The sequence below is a fragment of the Eimeria tenella genome, genomic scaffold (genome assembly GCF_000499545.2).
Source record: "Eimeria tenella Houghton genomic scaffold, Eth_scaff10, whole genome shotgun sequence".
Taxonomy (NCBI): domain Eukaryota; phylum Apicomplexa; class Conoidasida; order Eucoccidiorida; family Eimeriidae; genus Eimeria; species Eimeria tenella.
In genome coordinates, this window is record NW_013541458.1 from 567,667 (window position 1) to 580,189 (window position 12,523).

The window sequence follows — 12,523 nt, forward strand, 5'->3', positions numbered from 1 at the left end:
GGGGGCCCCCCAGGGGGGGCCTCGGGGCTGGGGGGGTACAGGAGCTGCTGCAGGGGTGGAGCCAGCGCGGGGCGCAGGGAGACACAGCTAGCTAGCTAGCTAGCTGGCTAGCTAGCTGGCTAGCTGGCTGGCTAGCTAGCTGGCTGGCTAGCTAGCTGGCTAGAGAGCGAGCTAACGCGCCAGAGAACTTTTTTTTAATGTAGCAAGTCGGTCTTGAACTCTTCTCTGTGCTGCTAGCTAGCTAGCTAGCTAGCTAGCTGGCCAGCTAGCTGGGTGCGAGGGGGACTGGCTCGCTAGCTAGCTAGCTACCTAGCGAGCTAGCTAGCTAGCTAGCTAGCCATCTAGTTAGGTGGCTAGCTCGCGATGTAGCTAGCTAGCCGTATCTAGCTAGCTAGCTAGCTAGCTAGCTAGCTAGCTAAGCACTTCGACAGCTAGCTGTTTGGCTAGCTGGGGAGTTTGTAGAATATCTTTAAGAAGAAAGTCCCTAAGTCAAGAATTGAGGTGTACGTACACCCTGTGCAGGCCCGCAGGAGCTGTACACACACCCCAGGAGGTCCCCCCGTTTAAATGCGGACTTCAATTGATCATAACAAATCAAGAAGAAGCAGATAAATCAAGACAAGCTGCAGCAAGAAAGCCCCAAAACTCGGCTGCATGCATGCAGCAGCAGCAGCAGCAGCTGCTGCTGCAGCAGCAGCACCAGGAATAATCTTCTTTCGTGCGCTGGCGGTCTGCGCGAGCCCCGCGCCCCCGCCAGTCCCGGATAATTCGATTAAATGAATTACTTGGTGAATAAATTAATTTACTTTATTTAATTTATTTAATTAATTATTTTATTACTATTTAATTTCCTTTTTTCATTTCCGCGCGTAAGACAGCCGCAGGGGAGTGCCGCTGATGGTTTGGCCCTGCAGCTCTGCAGCGCAGCAGCAAAGACACCGCAAAACAGCGCGAAAACGCGAAATAAATGCAAATAAAAGGATTTAAATTGAAATAAAATTAATTAATTGGAATTACTAAACATAAACAGCAACAAGAAGCGAAAAAAGGACAAAAACCCCGGAAAAACGAGAACAGTGTGGCTGCGCTGCGTGGCTGGAACTTGCAGAAGTGGAAAAATCATTTTTTTCACTCGAATTGGAGAATAAATATCAATTAAATGGCATTTCTCATTTAATTTGAAACATAAATGAAATAAAAGATACTTTTGATTCAAAACAAATTCAAAATCGCCAACAAATGATACTCTTTAGCTGCAACACGCGGCCGTGTGCGTTGTGATGCATGCATGCAACGCATGCACGAAACAAATGCAGTAAAATAAACTGAAATGAATAAATACATAAATAAACAAACTGATAAATGAATAAAATAATAATAAAATAATAGATAAAAATAAATAAAATACACAATAAATATAAAATGAAATAAATGCAAAATGCACATATTCAACAAAATCCAAAACAAGCCCTGGGCAGGAGAAAAAGCACAAATACAGAACGTGAGGCGAAGACGCATGCATCTGCTGCTGCCGCTTCCGCTGCTGCTGCTGCTGCTGCTGCTGCTGCTGCTTACTGCTGAGGGCCTTGGCAGCTAGGGCCTCGGAAGCATATTCCACAAAAGCAACTTTTTTGAAAAGAATGGCTCGAATGTCTATGAGGCCCTCGGCCTGGGAGAAGAGCTGCTGCAGCGCGAAGTTGGTGCACCACTCCGGCAAGTTCTCCACAAACAGCACTTTGTTCGAGCTCCCCTGCAGCAGCAGCAGCAGCAGCAGCAGCAGCAGCAGGCGCAGCAGCAGCAGCAGCAGACGCGGTACACACAGCAGCGAAACCAGCAGCGGGGAGTTGATACTTCTTTGACGGCCATTCGTGGTGTCTTAAAACAAAGATATTTGAAACCAAAATATAAAATAAATAAATATAAATAAATAAATTAAAATAAATAAACAAAAAATAAATGAATAAAAAGATAAATAAATGTTCTGCATGTGGAGGAGATGCATTTCAAAGAAAAAAAGAAGCCATTTATGAATTCAGGTGTACAGACAGCTGCTGCTGCTGAGCTGCAAATGCGTACGGGGCCTTGAGAGCCTGTTGCTGCGCCGTCAGCAGCACCTTGCTGCTGCTGCTGCTGCTGTTGCTGCTGCTGCTGCTGCTGCTGCCGAGCAGCAGCAACGAGAGCAGCAGGGTTCGTGGACCCTGTGGCTTGCGGCGGCAGTCCCGAAGGGCTCTGAAGCAACACAAACCCCAGCAGCAAAACTCTAGCAGCTGCAGCAGCAGCAACATGCCAAGCAGCTGCAGCAGCAGCAGCCCGCCCTGCAGCAGAAGCAGACTGGTCAGCTGCAGCAGCAACACGCCTAGCAGCAGCACTGGCAGGCCGAGCAGCAGCAGCAGCAGCAGCAGCAGCGGCAGCAGCACGCCCATCGTCAGCAGCAGCACGCCGACCCGCAGCAGCAGCACGCCGATCAGCAGCACGCCGCTCAGCAGCAGCAGCACGCCCACCAGCACCCAGCCCACCACCACAACCAGCAGCAGCAGCAGCAGCAGCAGCAGCAAACCTTGAGCGCGAGGTACTGCTGCTGCAGCTGCAGAAACAGCAGCTTTTGCTGCTCCTCCTTCTCCCGAACCCTCCGGGGCTTTCGGGGGCCCGGGGGCCTCGGGGTGTATGTACCGTCTTCTTTGGCAATGATGTCGCTTTTGGACAGCGCGTAGTTGATGTGCTGCAGCAGCAAACAACAAATAAATAACAAATGAACAAATAATAAATAATAAATAATGAATAAATAATAATAAATGAGTAAATAATCAATGAATAATTGTAATTAACTGAATCAGTCGAAGTGGTTCGGGTTCGTTGCAGCAAAGACGAAGGAAACAAATCCACATGGAGAAGCAGTTTGTCTGCTGCAGCAGCAAAATAAAAAAATAAATGAATAATTTAATTAATTAATTTACTCAATTAAATTAATTGATTAATTAATTTAATTAATTTAATTTAGAAGGGGCATGCAGCGGCTCGAATTAAATGCAGCAAAAAGCAGATGAAATTGCACAAAACTGCATGCAAGTTTATGAGCAGCAAAACAAAAATAAATAAACAAAACAATTTAATTAAACTAAATTAATTGAATTAAATCAATTAAATTAAATCAACTCAATTAAATTCAATTAATCAAATTAAAAACGCACTAGTGGCTGGCCGTGGTAAACAAATCCTTGCATGCCATTAAGTGCTGCTGTTGCTGCAGTTTCGTCTTTGAAGACAATCCAGGCCTGGCCTCTGCAGCAAATAAATAAATAAATAAATAAATAAATAAATAAAATAAATAAATAAATAAATAAACAAACAATTGTATTTTAGTTGTTGTTCTTTTTAGTGCAAGTCCGCAAGTCGAAGATTCAACGGGATACGCAAACAACTCAGAAGCTGCTGCTGCTGCTGCTGCTGTGCTGCTGCAGCTGCGCTTTTGCTGCAGCTGTGCTCAATAAACAAGTAACAACTCGCAGCGAACAATCAATTAATATTTATTGTTAATCATTTACTTTATTAATTTTATTAATTTATTAATTTTATTTATTTATTTAATTTGTTTACTTTTATTTCGCACCTTCTCCAGAAAGAGCCCATGGCCACAATTTGCCGAATTTCTCCGAACTGTCTAAACATGGACTTCAAGTTTTCCTTCAACTCTGTAAATAAATAAAAACAAATAAACATAAAGAAATAAATATAAATAAATAGATAAACATAAATAAAACAAATATCATTTTAAATCAAAATACCCAAAAACAAATGAACCCACAGATACCCTCAACAACCCTTTCTCGGGCCCCCTTCCACGCCTAGGGGCCTCTGGGGGGCCCCCCAGGGGGCCCCCAATGGGTCCCCTAGGCTCTCCCTTTTGGGCCTCCAGGAGGCCCCTGGGGATCCCCTGGGGCCCCTGGGGGCCCCCGTAGGGGCCCCCTGAGGGCCTCCTGAGGGTCCTAGGGGCCCCTAGGGGGCCCCTAGGGGGCCCACTAAGGAGCCCTAAGAGGCCCCTAGGGGCCCCTGGGGGCCCCCAAAAAGCACCTTATAGAGTCTCCAAAGTACCCCAAAAGTACCCTTATAAAGACCCGCTCAAAAGCCACCCACAGACACCCCGACGGGGCCCCTTCAGGGCCCCCGAAGGGCCCTTGAGGGTGCCCCCCTTGGGGGCCCCCCTGAGCCCCCCGGGGCCCCCCTGGGGCCCCCCGGGGCCCCCTGGGGCGTGTGGACTCACCGCGCAGTTTGACGCGGTCGTTAATGTTGGAAACGTAAATAGTGCAGTTGGGGGGAATCGAACCATCGACGGCTTTGGGCTGCAGGTACTTGAGGCGCTTCAGGTTCACCGCAGTCATTCCCACGGCGGCCATTTCCGGGGCCACGGGGCCCCACGCAGCCCCGGGGCCCCCCAGGGGGGCCCCCAGGGGGGCCCCCAGGGGGGCCCCCAGGGGGCCCCCCAGGGGGGCCCCCAGGGGGGCCCCCAGGGGGGCCCCCAGGGGGCCCCCCAGGGGGGCCCCCAGGGGGGCCCCCAGGGGGGCCCCCGGGGCGCCCCCCATCGCAGGCGCCGCCCCCAGCGCTGGACCCCCCAGCGCAGCCGGGAACGAACCCATCGCCCCGGGGGCCCCGTACCCCGGGGCCCCCATCCCCAGCCCGGGCGAGGGGCCCCCGGGCATGCGGCCCCCAAAGGGTACCCCGCCCATGGGGGCCCCCGGGGGGCCCCGCGACGGGGGGCCCCCGGGAGGGCCCCCGGGGGGGCCCCCGGGAGGGCCCCCGGGAGGGCCCCCGGGGGGGCCCCCGGGGGGGCCCCCGGGGGGGCCACCTGGGGGGCCCCCGGGGGGGCCCCCGGGGGGGGCCCCCATCATGGACCCACCCCCATCTTGCTGCGATGGAGGCCGCCAGCCAGGGGCCCCCGGACGCTGCCCCGAGGGCCCCGGGCCGTAGGGTACAGAAGGGGGCCCCGACATTGGCTAAGAGGGGGGCCTCCGGAAAAGACAAAAGCCAAAGAAAGGCTAATTCGAGGAGCAGCAGCTGCTGCGGCTGCACAGGCTGCTGCTGCTGCTGCTGCTGCAGCTGAGGCTTCGAACGAGTCGCGCTGCGTTGACAGGCGGCAAGAGCAGCACGAGGGAGAACGGCAGCAGCTGCTGCTTCTGCTGCTGCTGCTGCTGCAACAACTGACGGAATGCGCAAAAACCCGCAAAAGACAAGATCTTAGACAAGGCATCAGCAGCAAAAGGCAACAGCCCAGTCAGGCGCAGCCCAGCAGCAGCAGCAGCAGCAGCAGCAGCCGCTGCTGCAGCTGCTGTTGCTGCTCCTGCTGCAATAAAGCATGCGCTCACGGCTGCAGCTGGCGAAGTTTCTCTCCCTACTTCCTCTGAAATGCAAATAAATAATTAATGAGTGCAATTAAAATTCATTTCCGTTTTCCTCGGAGCTCTTGGAAGCCCGGGTGTACGTACACCTGAGCTCCGGCGTAGAGCCAGCGGCCATCCGGCGCCTCTGCGGGCTTTTTTGGACTTATTTATTGCAGTTTTTAATTAGTTTGGTTATTTGAATTAATTTAGGTTTTTAATGAACTTCGCGTGCGAAGTCGGGCTGCGAATTTTTGAGGTGTACGTACACTCGAGCCTGTGGCGAAGCGCGCAGCGGCGCGCGAGGAGAGCAGCGGCAGTTGAAGATGAATGATTAAATAAAACGTATATTTTGAATTAAAAATGGAAAGTAAAGAAAGCAGCAGCTTTTATTTGCTGCTGCAGCAGTTCTGGAGCTGCTGCATAGCGCCTCCTGCTGCTTGGGGCGCCGGCGACGGCTATTACCCTTATTGTTTTTCCATTTTGTTTCTTTCTCTTTCTGCTTTTCTTTGGTACCTTTTTGCTGCTTTAAAGGAGTTAGAAAAGCCCATTTTGCTGCTGATTCCGCAGCAGCAAGCAGCAGCAGTTCGCAGCCAGCTCAGGGGCTGCAGGGCCCTCGTCGCAGCGCACAAACCAGCAGCAGCAGCAGCAGCAGCAGCAGAAGATGTTGCAGCAGCAGCAGCAACCATTGCGGAGGAGGAACGCCTGGAGGTCAACTGCCCTGTCTGCAGCGCAGCAATCAAAGCAGCAGCAGCAGCAGCAGCAACAGCAGCAGAACCAGCAGCGCCGTCGTCCCGAGCCACCGCCTCAACGCGAAAACCAGCAGCAGCAGCAGCAGCAGCAGCAGCAGCAGAGTGTCCGGTTTTGAAGTCTGCTGCGCGAACTCTCTCAGCTTCCCGCAACAGATGCGTTGGCTTTTACCATTCTCTCCTCGTTTCTCTCTTGTCTCTTTTTTGCATTTTCTTCGACAAAAAAGTTTATTCAAATAAAATCCAAGGAACTTCCCTCCTCTCCACCACCATAGGTTAGTCCAAACGACCCAGGGGGCCCCCAGGGGCCCCCAGGGGCCCCCAGGGGGCCCCCAGGGGCCTCGGGGGGCCCCCAAGGGCCTCGGGGGGCCCCCAAGGGCCTCGGGGGGCCCCCAGGGGCCTCGGGGGGCCCCCAGGGGCCTGGGGGGACCCCGAGGAGCCTCGGGGAGCTCTTAGGGGGCCCCCCGGAGCCCTTGGAGGGGCCCCCTGGGGCGCCCTTGCTGGGCTGCTGTTGCTGCTGCTGCTGCTGCTGCTGCTGCTTGCATGCCGTTTGTTCGTCTCACCAGTATTGTAATTGTTGACCTAATTTTTGAATTAAAATAAATTTAATTACTTAATTTATTTTGCATTTAACTTTTCTTGCAGCGAAGCAAAGGGCTTCATTCGCAGTTCCGCTGAAGCCCTTTAACTCCGGAAACAGAAATAAATATAAATCCAATTTGAATCAAATTAAATTAATTAAATTAATTAAATTAATTGAATTGATTTGTTGTTTAATTCAGGACTGACAGCGGGAGGGTACTTCCTGTGGGACTTGTTCGTAGTGCTGCAGCAGTGGGGCCCCGAGGGGCCCCAGTGGCTGCTGCATGCACTGTTGTCCTTTTCGAGTGTATGTACACCCTACGTGTACCCCTCGGGGGCCCCCCTGAGCTTCTACACTTGCTGCTTACTTCTGTTCGAACTTAGTACCCCTTTTTGGACCCTAAGGTACTTCATTTTCAAGGGGGGGGGGGCCCCGGGGCCCCCAGGCCGCTGCATGCACGGGCTTTTCGTGCTAAGCTTCTGTGGGGCCCGCCTGGCCTACGGCTGCTGCTGCCTCTTTCCCGAGCTCTGGGGGGCCCTCGACGGGGGCCCCCTCGAGGGGCCCCTGGGGGCCCCCCGCAGGGCCCTCTACCGCGCCTCCATGCTGCTCTTCGGGGCCCTCCAGGTCCTCTGGCTGCTCAAGCTCCTCTGCTGCAGCCGCCGCCGCCGCAGCAGCAGCAGCAGCGCCAGCAGCAGCAGCAGCAGCAGCGCCAGCAGCAGCAGCAGCGCGAAAGTCAAACCTTAGGCCGCGGCCATTTAACATTTTAGTCGTAGCCAAATAACAACAACCCCACCCACTGACACGCAGACAAGGGGCCCCCCGGGGGGCCCCCTTGGGGGCCCCCCGGGGAGCCCTCGGGGGCCCTCAGCCGCCACAAAAGGCTGCTAGAAACTGCTGGGGGCCCCGGCAGGGGGGCCCCCTGCTGCTGCAGCAGCAGCAGCTCGTGCGCAGCTGTAAGCCCCGTGAGGCCCCCCCCCACTATCAGCACGCCTACCCGCAGGGGGCCCCCGGGGGGCTCCTGGGGGCCCTGCGCTGCACCAGCAGCAGCAGCAGCAGCAGCTGCTGCTGCTGCTGGTGCGGGCGGGGGAGGAGGCGAGGGGGCCCCCGCTGTGCTCAGGGCCCTGCGCTGCGCTGCTGCTGCTGCGGAGAGCCGCAGCGGGCGGGGCAGCAGCAGCGAAGAAGGAAGAAAAGAAATGACTCGGCGGCCCATGGCAGGGAGGCTGCAGCTCTGCCTGCCGCTCCCAGCTGTCTGTACATACACCCCAACTCTGGGATAAAATAATTTAAAAAAGAGAAAGAAAAAGAAGTTCAAGGGGAGGAGGCTGCGGGCGCTGCGGCTGCATGCGAGCCTGCAGCAGCCGCGAGGCGCCAGCTCGCGGCGAAAAAACGCCCCTAGTCTGCAAAAATGTATTAAATAATAAACTAAATAATAAATTAAATCTAAATATTCAAATCGTTTATTCAAAACGCGCGAAGGGGGGCCCACTGCGCGCGCCGCGCCTCCCGCCGCTGAGCGGCTGCAGTCCGCGGCGGCGGCGCTGGGGGGTGGAAGCGGAAGCTGGCGGCTTTTTGAGGAGCTAAAAAGGCTTTAAAAACCTTTATTTGCGCTTTTATTGGTGAAAAAGAATAAAATTTGTGAGTTGTGTCGGAGGTTACCGCAGCTTTCCGTTGCTTTCCGCAGTGTTGAACTCCCGGCGCGCGCCGGGTTCCGCGGGCGAAGAGCCGCACGGGAGCAGCAGCAAACTGCAGACTGCTGCAGCAAAATGGAAAAGAAATATATTTTGGCGTTGACAAAAGAACCAGTGGACCTTTCGGCCTTTCCAGAGGCCCGCGTGGGTCCTCCTGGTTCGCCGCCGCCGCCGTCCATTGGTCAAGTTGTACTGCCGCGTCTGGCGCGGCGTCTGTGCGAGGAGTTTCCGGAATTTGAAGTTCTTCCGGGCTGCAACAAAGAAGACTTCGAAAGCAAAATAGAAATGACGCAAAAGGTGCGCGTTAGAGCCTCTTTCGCTGCAGCTTTCCCGCTGCGCCGCTGCTTCGGTGTGCAGAGTGTCTGCGGTGTCTGTACACCCAAGATTCGCGCTGCGGTTTCCGGCCGCCGCGTCTCCTTCAAAGGCTCAGGCCACTTCTTTTGCAGAGTAGTTCATTTGTAGTGGGATGGTTGTTCATTTTGCGCGGCCTGCGCGTGAAAAGGACGCTGGTCCGCCAGGCGAGGGTTTAGGGTTTAGGGTTTAGGGTTTGCGGGCATGCGCTGGGCAGCAGGCCGAGGTCCTGGTGCTGCTCGACGCCCCCCCCGCGCTGCTGGAGGCCGTGGTCCCGCTGTGCCCGCGGCTGCAGTGGGTGCACAGCTGTTTGGCTGGAGTTGAGGGTTTGTGTGGGGCTTTGCAGCGGCTGCATGCGCAGGTGACCACTGGTCAGACCACTGGTCCCCCGCGCATGCAGCAGCAGCTGCTGGTCACCAACGCCCGCGGGGTCTTCTCCTCAGCCCTCAAGGAGTACGCCCTCGCAGCCATGCTGCACTTCGCGAAGCAAATCCCCCGGCTGCAGCAGCAGCAGCAAACTTGCTGCTGGGCCCCCTTCGTAATGGCCGAGCTCAGGGGCAGCACTGTGGGCTTCGTCGGCTACGGGGACATTGCCAAACAAATCGCCGGCGCATGCAAAGTCAGGGTTTAGGGTTTAGGGTTTAGGGTTTGGGGTTTAGGGTTTGGGGTGGTCCAGAGGGCCGCAAGGCCCCCACCAGCAACTGTTTGCTGCAGTTCACCTGCTTGAGGATTGCACCCAGTTGGGGAGCAGCAGCTGCCTGTGCTGCTGCTGCCGCTGCTGCTGCTGCTGCTGCTGGGTTTTGTTTGCTGCTGCTCCTTTTTTCGGGATTAGTGAGGATTTAAATGATTTAAATTCTTTTTCATTTTCAGTTTCTGGGCATGCGCTGCATCGCCTTGAGAAGAGATGCAACAAAGAAATGCGAACTGCTGGAAGCTGTTTATGAAGCTGGCAGCAAGGACGAGCTAGAGGTGCGTGCAGCAGCAGCAGCAGCAGCAGCAGCAGCGGCAGCGGCAGGAGTGCGTTTGCAGCAGCAGCGACAGCAGCGGCGGCGGCGAAAGGAAGTCCAGTTGCATCAGCAGCAGCAGCAGCAGTGCAAGAGAACTTTTAGCAGCAGCAGCAGCGGAAGTTAAACTGCTAGCAGCAGCAGCAGCAGCAGGTTTTCCATTAGCAGCAGCAGCACTCGCAGTAGAAAATGCCTCAGCAGCAGCAACAGAATCAGGATCACCACACAGCTTCAGCAGCAGCAGCCGCAGCAGCAGCAAACGCTCCACTAGTACTAGCAGCAACAGCAGCGGCAGCAGCAGCAGGAAGCAGCTGGGCCACTCTGTGGCGGTTTGGCTTCTGTTGGTTTTGCTGCTGCTGCTGCAGCAGCAAGAGCAGCAGAGAGGCTGGAGAATTGAATGGAACTGGAATTTAATTAATTAAAAGTGAACTTTGTTTGAATTAAATTAAAAGTGAAAAAGAAACACTTGTTTGAATTAAGTGGAAATTGAAAATGAAAGAGTTGCTGCTTGAAGGTGCTGCTGCGCACTCAGGTGTACAGACAGTCGGACTTCGTGGTGTGCACGCTGCCCGCCACCGCAGCAACTTGCTGCTGCATCACAAAAGCACATTTTGCTGCTATGAAGAAAACTGCTGTTTTCATTTCCCTCGGCAGGGGACAAGTCCTCGACGAGGAAGCTTTGCTGCAGGTGAGAGCAGCAGCAGCAGCAGCAGCAGCAGTGGTAGTGGCAGAGCTGCGGCAGCAGCAGCAGCAGCAGAGCTGCAGCAGCAGCAGCAGCAGCTGTGGTAGCAGCACGAGTTCACTAGCAGGAGAGCAGCAGCAGTTGACTAGCAGCAGAGCAGTGCAGCAGTGCACTAGCAGCAGCAGCAGTTGACCAGCAGCAGCAGCAGGAGAACCGCGAGCAGCAGCTTCCACAGCAGCAGCGGCAGCAGCAGCAGCAGCAGCAGCAGCAGCATGCGTGTGTGTCTCAGGCGCTGCGGAGCGGGTCAATTGGGGGCGCAGCACTGGATGTGTTTCAGCAAGAGCCTCTTGCTGCTGCTGCTGCTGTTTGGTCTTGTCCTAATTTGCTGCTGTCACCCCACAACGCAGACTGGCTCGAAAACTACAGCAGCAGCAGCAGCACGCGTGTCTTCTTAGAAAACCTCAAGTGCTTCTTGAGGGGCCCCCGGGGGCCCCAAGACATGAGCACTCCAGTGGACTGCAGCAGGGGCTACTGACTTCAGCAGCAGCAGCAGCAGCAGCTGCTGCTGCTGCTGCTGCAGCAGCGGAAGCAGCGGCTAGGATGCAATGACCCAGAGCAACGGCCGCGGGGTAGACCGGAACACAAGTGCATGCATGCAGTGCATGCATGCATGCATGCATTCATGCAGTGCATGCATGCATGCGTTGTGGGGCTGCATGCACGTCGCGCCGACTTGCATGCACCTGTGCATGCGGTGCATGCATGCAGCCGTGAGTTTGGTGATGAACGGGGCCTTTGCCTTTCGACTTTAAAGTGTTTTATTTGGATGTAGTGCTGCTGCTGCTGCTGCTGCACTTGCTGCTGCTGCTGCTGTAAAGGAGAACTGGAAGCGCAGTGGGGAAAAAGCAAAACTCAGATTGTTCATTTGAAATATATAAGACAAAGCTGCAGCGGCTGCAGCGGAAGTGCTGCATGCTGCTGCTGTTGCTACTGCTGTTATTGTGCTGCTGTTATTGTGCTGCTGCCGCTGCTGCTGCTGCTGCTAGTGTGGCGCTGCTGCCAATATCGTGCTGCTGCTCGATATTTTTAAACTCACTAGTACAGTTGCTAGTAATTGTTAAATGAGTAGTTCCCAAGTTATTTATCTACTCGATAATACCTGGAGAGCCCTGCAGGCCTCTCTGCAGCAACAGCAGCGGCTGCTGCAGCAGCTGCTGCTGCAGCAGCTGCTGCTGTTTTATTTGAGCTTTTGAGTCTATTAAGAAGCCGCAGAGCTGCTGCTGCTGCTGCTTGCTGCAGCTTCCGCTATGGGACTAGCGCGGCTTTGCGAATTGGGCTTTTTCGTCCAATTAAGAGAGATCTATTCTCTTCAATGAAACTATTTAAATAAAATAAATGAAATAATTAATTTAATTCAAAAGATCTTCTCTTCAAAACCCTTGTCCGGGAAGCGCTCGCGCATCGCTGCGGTGTACATACACCTGGCAGCCGTGAAGCCAAAACCCCGCAGCTTCTGGGAAGGCCGAGCTGCTCATTTTAATCGCCTTGCATGCACCTTTTGCTGCTTCCCAGCAGCAGCAGCAGCAGCAGCAGCAGCGGGAATGTATGAGGGCCCCAGGGCTGAGGCAGGCAGCTGCAGCGCGGCTAAGACAGGAGCTGCTGCTGCAGCAGGAGTGTGGGGTTGCTGCTGGATTGGGCTGTTTTTGCGGGATTTTTCCGCGAAATTGAATTTAAAATATAAACCAAATTCATTTTTGTCCTTTTTATTTCTCTAAATCTTCCAAAAGTCCTCTTTTTGCCCCCATGATACCCGCCCGCGCCGGGCAGCTGCTGCTGAGGGCCCCCCAGCCAGGGGGGCCCCCCAGCAGCCTTCCGCGCCGTCTCTTTGCTGTTTTCCATGACCCTTTTCTCTCGAACTATCCTCAGCAGCAAGAGGGGCCCCGAGAGGGCCGCCAGGGGCCCCCTGGGGAGGCCCCTGCGGCCCCTGCAGCAGCAGCAGCTGCAGCAGCAGCGACAGCAGCAGCCCCGAGCCCGCCGTACCCCGGGGCTGCCAAGTCCCTCTTCGACAACGCCGGGGGGGGCCCCCTGGGGGCCCCC

The 12,523-nt window shown here is 54.9% G+C and overlaps 4 protein-coding genes across 4 annotated transcripts; 2 read left to right on the plus strand and 2 right to left on the minus strand.

The window, feature by feature from the left end:
* Window positions 1-857: 857 nt before the first annotated feature.
* ETH_00013360 (small nuclear ribonucleoprotein U1A, putative) lies at window positions 858-4,985 on the minus strand (the record flags this gene model as incomplete). The annotated part of the gene is made up of 7 exons (XM_013372598.1): window positions 858-916; window positions 1,576-1,750; window positions 2,077-2,229; window positions 2,558-2,719; window positions 3,189-3,279; window positions 3,608-3,689; window positions 4,259-4,985. 7 exons carry the CDS (start codon window positions 4,983-4,985, stop codon window positions 858-860), a joined length of 1,449 nt encoding a protein of 482 aa, XP_013228052.1.
* Window positions 4,986-5,732: 747 nt separating this feature from the next.
* Window positions 5,733-6,398, plus strand: ETH_00013365 (uncharacterized protein; the record flags this gene model as incomplete). The annotated part of the gene is made up of 1 exon (XM_013372599.1): window positions 5,733-6,398. One exon carries the CDS (start codon window positions 5,733-5,735, stop codon window positions 6,396-6,398), a length of 666 nt encoding a protein of 221 aa, XP_013228053.1.
* Window positions 6,399-7,172: 774 nt separating this feature from the next.
* Window positions 7,173-7,911, minus strand: ETH_00013370 (uncharacterized protein; the record flags this gene model as incomplete). The annotated part of the gene is made up of 2 exons (XM_013372600.1): window positions 7,173-7,440; window positions 7,499-7,911. The coding sequence occupies 2 exons, from the start codon at window positions 7,909-7,911 to the stop codon at window positions 7,173-7,175; spliced, it is 681 nt and encodes a 226-aa protein (XP_013228054.1).
* Window positions 7,912-8,464: 553 nt separating this feature from the next.
* Window positions 8,465-10,961, plus strand: ETH_00013375 (Glyoxylate reductase/hydroxypyruvate reductase-like, related; the record flags this gene model as incomplete). Its single annotated transcript, XM_013372601.1, has 5 exons — window positions 8,465-8,686; window positions 8,961-9,359; window positions 9,611-9,709; window positions 10,277-10,432; window positions 10,716-10,961. The coding sequence occupies 5 exons, from the start codon at window positions 8,465-8,467 to the stop codon at window positions 10,959-10,961; spliced, it is 1,122 nt and encodes a 373-aa protein (XP_013228055.1).
* Window positions 10,962-12,523: the final 1,562 nt, after the last annotated feature.